This window comes from Rattus norvegicus, chromosome 15 (genome assembly GCF_036323735.1).
Source record: "Rattus norvegicus strain BN/NHsdMcwi chromosome 15, GRCr8, whole genome shotgun sequence".
Taxonomy (NCBI): Eukaryota; Metazoa; Chordata; class Mammalia; order Rodentia; family Muridae; genus Rattus; species Rattus norvegicus.
The window spans coordinates 32,071,464-32,082,544 of record NC_086033.1 but is presented as its reverse complement, the minus strand read 5'-3'; the positions used below and the strand labels follow the sequence as shown (position 1 = coordinate 32,082,544).

The window sequence follows — 11,081 nt, the reverse complement described above, 5'->3', positions numbered from 1 at the left end:
CTTTCCCATGGTGGCAGAGTTCTAATCGGTTCTAAAAGGCTACAGTCCCACCCAAGTAAGGAGCCATTGGGATTTTATGGCCCCAAAGCTAACATCTTGCTCTCTCTTCCCCCTCATTCTCTCCTGCCCTTTCCTTCAACCCCTTCCATCCTGTCAGTGAAGAGAAGGAGGACGTGACCATGGACACAAGTGAAAACAGACCTGAAAATGAGGTTCCTGAGCCTCCTGTGCCTATTGCAGACCAAGTCAGCAATGATGACCGCCCAGAAGGCAGTGCTGAAGAAGAGGAGAGGAAAGAGGTAACTAGCCGAGCCACCTGTTGGGGAGGGTGGGCAGAGTGTGGGCCTAGGGAGAATAGATCCCTCTTACACAGTGGGATGACTTAAAGGGGACAAGGCAGGGCCTTGGATCAGGATAGGGCAAGGGAGAATTCGCTGGTTTAGCAAGGGATACCTCTTGTGATAGGGACAAGGTCTTAGGTTTCCTTCCCTACATGAGAAGTAGTATTACGTACCAGGCTTCTAGTTTGGAAGTCTGTTGATGGCTCTTTTTTTAAAAACCCAAGTGCAGCTAGCTTTCTGTGAAGCTAACTCCTTGAGCTTTCCCTCCTTTTTAAAAGCTTGATGGCACTCAACGCCACCTAGTGGGGCTTTGGGTCTCTTACCAAGTCAGCCATGCTCAGGAATTTTTGTTGCTCTTCTGCCCCCCAGTGGTCTAATTACAGAAATGTAGCTTCTTCACCCAGGGCCTGAACCAGAAGGCCGTCTGTCTCGTTTTGTTTTTGTTGTTCTGTTTTGTTTTCGGGTTTGGGGGATTTTTTTGGCACATATATTACCATTTTGTCCTGTGCCCAATCCAAGAGGCTTCCCTCATTGGAGTCAGCGAAATCTTCTTGGCTCTTAAAGAAATAGAATTAGCTGGGTTGGGGAGTGGTATTATTACAGAGTGGGAGGGGCTGTTGTGTGTGTAGCCTTTCTCTGATGTGTGTTGCGGGGGTGGGGGCCGGTGAAAGTGATTTGATGTGCAGAATATTATTTATTACAAGGTCCTTCTTCCCCGTAAAACTTTGTCCAAGTACCTCATGTACGGTAATCCGCCCGTAAAATATAACCCTGCCCAACTGGCCAATCGCTGATGCCGCCTCTACCTCTGGACCCACCCGCTGCTACTGAGCCGCCCAATCAGAGCCGAGTCTGCTATCCAGGTGTCTTGGCCAGAGGGGGCATGTCTGTGGGCTTCTGTGATGGTCCCCCTTTTGCCTCCCTGTCTTGCTTACATCAGGGGGCTAAGAAGAGCACTGTTCTGGAGAGACTTGTATTGAAAACAAAAGGCATTTGGAAAGGGGTGGACTTGAATCATCTCCCTACTCGGGACACCCCAAGAAGAGTTTGTGCCAGTGCTGGGGCGCCTGCCCACGTGCCCTTACCTATCAAAGACTGTGGGTTGCCTTGTGTGCTACAGACTGTTGGGATCCCCATCTAGGGACCGAGAAACCCAAGAGAGTCAGATGTCTGTGATGACAGTGCCGTGCTGTAAACACTTGAGTGGGACCGGTGGCCTAAACTTTGCGGACTGGGAACCCTGCAGAGAAGTCTAGGGTCTGTACCTCAGGGATGTGAAGCTGGTGACGCCTGGCCCACACGTCATCACTTGCTCCTCACACGGACTTCGCTTTGGTCCCTGCTGTCCATGGTGAAGAGCAGCAGCATGTTGGGTGCTCCAACTTCTCCATCCTTGGAGGCAGGGACTCGCTCGTCCACCTGACCAGAACCACTGTCTCGGCTGCAGTCCCTGAGGAGACAGATGCCGTCCACAACCCAGAAGACACGCTCTGATTTTGCCGCTGAATGTGACGAGGTCCTGGGGAGATCACTACTGCTGCTGTCCCCAGCCTACCTTCATCAGAGGCTCCATGACCCCACCGGGTGACAGGACCTCCCCAGTTACACTCAGGAGGAAGGGACTTTGGAGTTGTCGCTGGACCCAAGCGTTGGGTGGTGGCATTGCTGCAGCTTGCCACTGGTGGACATAGGGTCCTGCCTGCCTCACGGAAGGCAAGGAGTGTTCGTTCCTGCTGCTCTCGGGCCATCTCATCAGGGACAGCAAGATGAGGCCCTGTAGGGCCAGGACTGGTGTTCTGCCCCCATCCCCCTCTGCCCCTCGCTGAGGCTGGCCATCGCCAGTGAACTGTTTTGACATCTTGGAAACTGGGCAGCGTCCCCCCACACGTTTCCCTCCCGCCCCCCCTGCGCCCCTGGGAGGACTCTGGCAGTGCCACGCTGACTACCACGCCGTGCGCCCACCTTTTTTGCCAACCCAACCCCCCACCAATTGCACAACGCCTAGCAGGGAGGGCTCATTCTGATTGGACGGCGGTTGACTAGATACAGTACACAGTGAGGTGCGATTGGCTGAGCTGAAGACCCCAGGTGTGAGATGGTACCTGGAACATTTGTCATATTCCTAGTTTATTCTTTGATTTTTCTACTTCTCTTTAATCTTTATTTTTAGTTCTTTCTTTATTTTTCTGGTTTCTTTGTTAGGTTTATTTATTTGGTTTGTGTTTTTCTTGTTTTAATTAAGTTTTTTTGTTTGGTTTTTTGGGTTTTTTTGTTTGGTTTCTTTTTTGGTTTTGATTTTTTTTTTTTTCCTTTTCTCACTAACTTACCCATCATGAGCAACCTAGCTAGGGGTCAGGCTGGCCCTTAACACAGACCAAGGAGACTTGGTCAGATGACACAGGTGGGGCTGGGGGTGGGTGGGGAAAGGAGATTAAGAGGGTTCTGCCCTACCCTTTAGAAGGATGGTAGGGTGGTCTTAGTTTTTCCAGAAATAAGCACCTAAATCTAAAAGTGCCCCCCACCCCATGCCCCTGCACTGTCTGTAATGTTATTCCCACTGTGTGTCTGGGAAGACGCTTGCCCAAATCTGTCTTCTGGGATTTGTTTTGGTTTTGATCCTTGGCCAGAGCCCCCCTGGATTTGAGCCCTATTTGAAGGGGGAGCATTCAGGCTCTGCTGGAGTAAGGGTGGTGGTTGGGAAGGTTGGGGCAGCCTACCCCTTACCAAAACCCCTTACACAAGAGATAGTTGTAAATTCTCTCTGCTACCTGTCAGCCTAAGCGCTTCATCTTCAGTGAACTAGTTAATTATTTTCCTCGGTGTTGCTCTGGGTGCTCTTCAAGTATCCCGCATCCTGTCAAAATGTCAGACTGGGTGCTAAGTAAAGGAAGACTGTCGAAGTTACCGTCTCAAGAGTTGATTTTTCTCCTATCTTTCAAATTGGCAAGGAAGGACTTGGGAGGACCCAGTTACTGGCTCTGGGCGTAGCTCATTGGGTGCCCTCATCCCTTAGAGTTGAGGGCACGATCAGCAACTTTACAGGGCCAAGAGGGAGCCGGGCATGGTGGCTCATGTCTGTAATCCCAGTGCTTGGGAGGCTGAGGCAGGAGGATCACTGAAAGTTTGATGATGTAGCCTAGGCTACAAAGTGAGAGCCTGTTTCAAAGAACCCAAAAACTGATTACATAGCTGGAGTTGTTAAATCCCCTCTCCATCTTATTTCTGGCAAAGCTAATACACTGGTGTGAGGTGATAGACGTGACCTCCCGTGACGTTTGCTTTAATTTCCCTCTAACTTGCATTGATTCTGCTTCGTTTTTTGCCGTTTGCTGCTTCTGTTTTGGTCTCTATCTGTCAGTCTCTCTCTCTGTCTCTGTGTGTCTTTGGCATTTATGCTAAGATTGCCTGATTTAACCTCCTCCCCCCTCTCTGTGGGGTGTCTCTCTCTCTCTCTTTCTTCCTTATCTTCTCCATACAGAGCTCGATGCCCAAATCATTCAAGAGGAAAATCTCCGTTGTCTGTAAGTCTAGCCCCAAATCCCTGGTAAAAGTTATAAAAACTGTTCACAGACGATTAGAATTTCATTTTCCCCCAGTAACATTCTCAGAACCAATCCTATCATGCTTTTCTAGCTGTGTGTGTGAGTGCCTGTGTGTGCGTGTGCGTGTGTGTGAGTGTGCGTGTGTGTGAGAGTGTGTGTGTGTGAGTGTGCATGAGTGTGTGTGTGTGTTGAGGATTGAACCCACAGCCTTACGGCAGGCACACAGTACCACAGCAGCTTCCCCACTCTACCCATACTTTAAGGAGAGCACTGTACCTCAGACCATTTCCAATCTATTCTTTTATTACTTATTTTTAAGACAAGGTTTCTGCTATGTAGACCAGGCTGACGAAAACTGAATCCTGCCATATCCTCTCAAGTAGCTGAGATTACAGGCATGTGCTACCACACCCAGCTCTTAGAGGAGTGTATCCTTTCTGGTGTCTGACCTTGAATTTGAAGAGATGCCTGTGTGATGCTTTCTATTTCATACTTTATTCTAACACACAATCTAAGAAACAAATGTGCTCCTGACAGTAACAAGATTTATTCATTATGTATACAGCATTCCACCTGCATGTATGCCTGCATGCCAGAAGAGGGCACCAGATCACATTATAAATCACATTATAAATGGTTGTGAGCCACCATGTGGTTGCCGGGAATTGAACTCAGGACCTCTGGAAGAGCAGACAGTGCTTTTTTTTTTTTTTTTTTTTTAGATTTATTTATTATGTATACAGTGCTCCACCTGCATGTACACGTGCAGACCAGAAGAGGGCACCAGATCTCATTACCGATGGTTGTGAGCCACCATGTGGTTGCTGGGAATTGAACTCAGGACCTCTGGAAGAGCAGACAGTGCTTTTTTTTTTTTTTTTTTTTTTAGATTTATTTATTATGTATACAGTGCTCCACCTGCATGTACACGTGCAGACCAGAAGAGGGTATCAGATCTCATTATAGATGGTTGTGAGCCACCATGTGGTTGCTGGGAATTGAACTCAGGACCTCTGGAAGAGCAGACAGTGCTCTTAACCTCCGAGCCATCTCTCCAGCCCTCCTGAGAGTAAACTTAAATTGTTGCCCACTGAGGAACTTGGGCAGTGGTAGTTTGGTAGTAGTCTTGTTTTCTGGTTGTTCTGAAATTTGCTGTGTAGATCAGGGTGGTTTTGAACTCAGAGATTTCCCCTTCATTTCCAAGTGTTGGGATTAAAGGTGTGTGCCACCATGCCCAGACACACAGTAGGGTGCATGTTGTGGAAGTTTATTAGAAGCACATAGTGTGACAGTGTGGTCCTGTGTCCAGGTTCTCCTGCACTTAGTCTGAAGTGCTCCTCCAACTAGTTGCCTACCTTCCTTCAGCTGCGAATAGTTTCCATCTGTAAGGAAGGGACAACATCGTTTTTGTTCACTCTTTACGCCTTAGTTTCCCTAGGGTTCCCTCCCCCATCTTTTCTTACATTAACCTTTTATTAAAACTCCAGCCAAAGGCAACCTATAAGTATTACGGTGTGAGCTAGTTAGGAACCTGAGACCATCTAACTGTTGGGTCCTATTTTTTGGGGACAGCAGCTACCAAGGGGGTGCAAGCTGGAAACAGTGACACAGAGGGGGGCCAGCCTGGTCGAAAGCGTCGTTGGGGAGCCAGTACTGCTGCCACACAGAAGAAACCTTCTATCAGTATCACCACTGAGTCACTCAAGGTGAGGTGGGTGGGGCCAGGGAAGGGAGGATCAGACATGTTCAGGTGGGAGTAGACATGGGCCCAGTGTAACGGGGTAGCGGGGGTGTCTGTGTCCCAGAGCCTCATCCCCGACATCAAACCCCTGGCGGGGCAGGAGGCTGTTGTGGATCTTCATGCTGATGACTCCCGAATCTCTGAGGATGAGACAGAGCGTAATGGCGACGATGGGACCCATGACAAAGGACTGAAAATATGCCGGACAGTCACTCAGGTAAAAGTACTGCACCCTGCATCGGGTGAGGCAGTGGGCAACACCGAACAGCTGAGGAACTGAGGTAATGTTCTAGAAGGGGAACTCCTATGCCGAGGACCTGGTTATGTCAACACTGCTAGTTGCAAAGAAGACTTTACTAGGACCCAACTCTACCAGTTTGTTTACTCCTGTTTCATCAGCCTGTGCCACATACCAGAATTGAAAACTAAGGTTGACAAAGCCTCATACTTTAACATCTTGCCTCATGCAGAAAAATAGTTCAGGCCAGCAAGACTGCTCCGTTGTTAGGGGCCTAATGCCCATCCTCTGGACTCATGTGATGGAGAGAACCTATTTCCAAAGCTGTCCACACGGAGATGACCGCATGTGTTCATGGACACACAAGGGCATACAAATAATTACATGCTTGTTTTTGTTTTCAATAAAACAAAACAATAAAATAAGACATTTTAGCCAGGCACAGAAGCACATGCCTTTAATCCCAGGAAGGCTTGGGCAAGGGGATCTCTGTGAGGTCAAGGCCTGCCAGGACTACATAGATGATGTCTCCAAAAAGACATGAAGCAGAAGGTGAGGGTTATGGAGAATAACCTCCACCAGTGGCAGAGGTTACTATGACTACTGTCTGTCTGGGAGCCAGAGTCAACAGAGAACGTTCTGGTATGGTGAGAAAGCACCTCTGTTTGCTGATGTCTTGTAGGTAGTACCTGCAGAGGGCCAGGAGAACGGGCAGAGGGAAGAGGAAGAAGAGAAAGAGCCTGAAGCAGAGCCTCCTGCGCCTCCCCAGGCGTCGGTGGAGGCTGCCTTGCCCCCACCTGTGGAGCATGAAGTAAAGAAAGGTGGGTGAGCGGCAGCAGCCCCTGAAGTCTCTGAGGCCCTCGTTTGGACCCATCTGAGCATGGGATGCTTGCTGCCTTGTATTCCACAAGTTTTCTGTGGTGTTTCCTAGATACTGTTGTGAACTGGGTTTGAATCTTAGTGTCTGAGACTCCACGATGAGATTCTGCCTTGTACCTGCCGCATTATGGGTTCTTGGCGCATCCAGACGGAAGGGTTGCTGCTTGGTGGGAAATAAAAGGAAGGGGCCAGCAGTGCCGTGACTGAAAGCTGTTCTTACGTTCTCTTCAGTAACATTAGGAGATACCTTAACCCGGAGGTCCATTAGCCAACAGAAGTCTGGAGTTTCCATTACAATTGATGACCCAGTCCGAACTGCCCAGGTGCCCTCCCCACCCAGGGGCAAGATCAGTAACATTGTCCACATCTCCAACTTGGTAAGTCTTCATTCTCTATGAAAGAATGAAATGAAAGAAGAAAGGCTCCTTTTTACTTTGGGGTTTACACTTTGGGTGGGAGCTGGAGACTGGTGCCTCTGGTTAAACACCTTACTGCTGTTGGAGAGAACTTAAGTCAGTCTCTGCATCCACTAAATGGTGCTGGACTCAAGCCTGGATCCTCTGGAAAAAGAAGCCAGTGTTCATAGCCACTGAGCCATCTCTCCAGCCCACATGGGAAATCTTTCCCACCCTCACAACCCCGGATGGGGTTTCTCTGTGTAGACCAGGCTGGCTTCAAACTCAGATTACCTGCCACCCTCCCAAGTCCCAGGAATGAAGGTGTGCACCGCCATCGCCCTGCACACAGGGAGATCCTGCTGCTAGACGTGTAGGTGTTGACTTTAAGACCTTGACGGTTGGGAGCTGGAGAGATGGCTCAGCGGTTAAGAGCACCCGACTGCTCTTTCAGAGGTCATGAGTTCAATTCCCAGCAACCACATGGTGGCTCACAACCATCTGTAAAGAGATCCGATGCCCTCTTCTGGTGTATCTGAAGACAGCTACAGTGTACTTATATATAATAAATAAATAAATCTTTTTAAAAAAAAAAAAAAAAAAGACCTTGACGGTTGGTTTTCATTGCAGGTTCGTCCCTTCACTCTAGGCCAGCTAAAGGAGTTATTAGGGCGTACAGGGACTTTGGTGGAGGAGGCCTTCTGGATTGACAAGATCAAATCTCATTGCTTTGTGACGGTGAGGCAAAGGGGCTGACTCCAGTTTCAGGCTCACTGTTCTGTGGGCAGTGTGGGGGACAGATTGGAGGGCCTTGCAGCCGCCGAGAGGACTAAAGGCGCACCATGCCTCTCTGCCTCTTCTCACCAGTACTCAACAGTAGAGGAAGCCGTGGCCACCCGGACAGCTCTGCACGGGGTCAAGTGGCCCCAATCCAACCCCAAATTCCTCTGTGCTGACTATGCTGAGCAAGATGAGGTGAGACGCCTCAGAAGGGGGGGGGGGTGGATGGGCCAAGGCGGCCAGCACCGGTCCTGGGACCTTTCCCATCCTCAAGTCCCTCCTCTCTACCCAGGCCTGGCTTCCCTCGTTGGGAATGATGTAATTCACATCTCCTTGTCCCTCTACCCACAGCTGGACTATCACCGGGGACTCTTGGTAGATCGGCCATCTGAAGCTAAGACAGAGGAACAGGGAGCACCAAGGCCCTTGCATCCCCCACCCCCACCCCCAGTCCAGCCACCACCTCATCCCAGGGCTGAGCCACGGGAGCAGGAAAGGGCTGTACGGGAGCAGTGGGCAGAACGGGAACGGGAAATGGAGCGGCGGGAGAGGACTCGGTCTGAGCGAGAATGGGATCGGGACAAAGTTCGAGAGGGGCCCCGCTCCCGATCACGGTCCCGTGACCGCCGCCGCAAAGAGCGAGCAAAATCTAAAGAAAAGAAGAGTGAGAAGAAAGGTACTTAGCTGGGAGGAGGGTCAGGGACCAGATGGGTTGGCTCACAGGATTTTATGATTCAGATCTGGTTTAATTCCTTCCACCTCAGAGAAAGCTCAGGAGGAGCCGCCTGCCAAGTTGCTGGATGACCTCTTCCGTAAGACCAAGGCAGCTCCCTGCATCTATTGGCTCCCACTGACTGAGAGCCAGGTGAGTGCTCTTCATGCTCAACAGTGGGTGGAGCTGCTCATCACCCAGGAGACCAACATGACTGACGGTGTAGGCCCTGGCAGGCTTAGGAAAGGAAGAGATGAAGCAGGAGAGTGACTTAGGAGGTCGGGCACTGTAGAGAAAGTGAAAGTGGCGGCAAAGGCAGGATGTGGAATTTGAGAAGCTATTACCCAAACTTCTTGGAACTTGATTTGTTAGCTGAGAAATGCATGCTTTATAAAATCTTCTTTATAAATGCATGCTTTTTTTTTTAAATAGTTACATTTCCTTTTCTATGAGAATTTTTTGGGTGTTATCAGTGTGTATGTTGGGGGACAGGAAAAGGATGTACTTGCCGTGTTGCTTGTGTGGAGGTCAGGACATTTCTGTGGACTTCGGGGCTGAACCAAGTCATCTGGCTTTTGTGGCAGGGGCTTTTACCCAATAAGCTATCTTTGTGGCCCCTTAATGTGAATTAAAATCTGGGAGAATTTTAGACTTGATGCTACTCAGATTTGTCTGCATACAGAGTGATGAAAGCTAGAGAAATATTAGAGACTGGTGCCAGCCCCTGCTGCGTCTTATGGGGGTGGGGGGCACACCTCATCCTGCATGCCTGCCCCTTTTCCTGTTTAACAATGAAACTGACAGTGACCCCGAGCTAGGAGTTCAGGGTCTAGGCCAGAAGCACTAGCTGGGGTCAGTTCAAACAGGACTGTAATTCAGTCTCTGCCTCTGCCCTTCCTGCTTGACCACAGATTGTTCAGAAGGAGGCAGAGCAAGCAGAACGGGCCAAGGAGCGGGAGAAGCGGCGAAAGGAACGAGAAGAAGAAGAACAGAAGGAGCGGGAGAAGGAAGCTGAGCGGGAACGGAACCGACAGCTAGAACGGGAGAAACGGAGGGAGCACAGCAGGGAGAGAGAGAGGGACAGGGAAAGAGAGAGGGACAGGGGCGACCGAGATCGGGACAGGGAAAGAGACCGAGACCGAGGCAGGGAGAGGGATCGCAGAGACACCAAGCGACACAGCAGAAGCCGGAGTCGAAGCACACCTGTACGGGACCGGGGTGGGCGCCGCTAGCTAAGAAAACACTAGGAGAGCTGCAGGTACCTGCCACTCTGCCCTGGGAGGTTAAAGGCCACAGAGGGATAGGTACAGTCACCACCATCACCCTGGAACCAAGGGTCTCACACCGTTGCTCAGTGCTGAACTATAACTGCCACACATCCCCACACACCAAATGGAGTAGTGGCACTCTCCCTATTCCCCAACCTAACTCTTGGAATTTAGCCCTCTCCTTTCTTCCTGTTAAGCCTGAGGGAAGGGCCGGGCTATGAAGGGAGGGATGTGGCCGGAAGTGGGAATAACCATTGTCCCAGACTCCCATTTTCTCTCCATCCTGCTTTCCAACTCCCTCGGTACTCAGCCTTTTGGGAACAGCTGGGGCCAGGACTGGGTCACCTATGAGCTGAATCAGCCTCTCCTGAGTCCCAGGCCCCTGCAGTTCCCGGGTTCTCTGTCCTGCAGCCTCTTGCCCTCTGGTTCCACTTTATATCCACCTTTTCCTTTTGTTCAATTTTTATTTTTTTTATTATTAAATGATGTGGTCTATGGAGAAAAAATAAAAATCTGACTTAGTTTTAACTAGTATTTGTGTGCCTTTCCTTGGGGAAGAGTTTGTGTGAAAGGGGCATGTTGAATGGCTGTGAAAATGGTGGGCACCTGCGTTCTTGTGGAGCAGCGACCTTCCTCCGGGATCTTCATTCCTGCCTGATCAGCCCAAAGCTGTATGTCTTTTTACTCTGGGAAATACGGCGGCCTGTTTCTTTTGCAGTACCCCAACAGCTGGCGGGTTCAGCTTTCCCGTCCCCCTGCACAATTAGGCATTTGGTCACTCTTCAAGGTGCTTCCCACAATTGCCACCAGGGGGTGCAAACACTTTAGATTTTGCAAAGAGCATCTCCCCCCCCCCAGCCCCCAAAAGGTTCTCACTGCCCACAGATGTGCCTGTCCCTGGCGAGCTCCCTAGACTCTTGCTTCCCCTGCCGTCCTTAAGTTCACCCTAGGTGACTCAACTCGCTGTTGTGACCCGCACAAGATCCTGAGACGGTAGCTTTACAGCCAGCCGCACCCGAACCCAGAGCGTGGACCCGGGTCTCCCGCAGTGCTCTCCCAGCGCCCCGCCTCGCAGTGTGCCTCCGCAGGTGCTGTGCTGGCTGATCTTAATGGGGCCCCTCCACCAAGCCCTGGGAATAATAGCCTGGCCCTGCTGCCCATGTACCTTGCAGTGCTGCGGACCGG

General features: G+C 50.4%; 1 protein-coding gene across 23 annotated transcripts in view; it reads left to right on the top strand.

Annotated features, from left to right (window-relative positions):
• Acin1 (apoptotic chromatin condensation inducer 1) overlaps positions 1–10,424 on the top strand; it is a 44,884-nt gene extending 34,460 nt beyond the window's left edge. For 3 of the 23 annotated variants that reach the window (NM_001170468.1, XM_006251960.5, XM_006251963.4), the window contains 11 exon segments: positions 158–299; positions 3,820–3,862; positions 5,456–5,589; positions 5,689–5,841; positions 6,545–6,683; positions 6,973–7,118; positions 7,767–7,874; positions 8,004–8,111; positions 8,268–8,592; positions 8,681–8,781; positions 9,540–10,424. In NM_001170468.1, the coding sequence (NP_001163939.1) occupies positions 158–299; positions 3,820–3,862; positions 5,456–5,589; positions 5,689–5,841; positions 6,545–6,683; positions 6,973–7,118; positions 7,767–7,874; positions 8,004–8,111; positions 8,268–8,592; positions 8,681–8,781; positions 9,540–9,860 (1,720 nt within the window). In that variant the 3' untranslated portion in view covers positions 9,861–10,424. 23 annotated transcript variants of the gene reach the window in all.
• Positions 10,425–11,081: the final 657 nt, after the last annotated feature.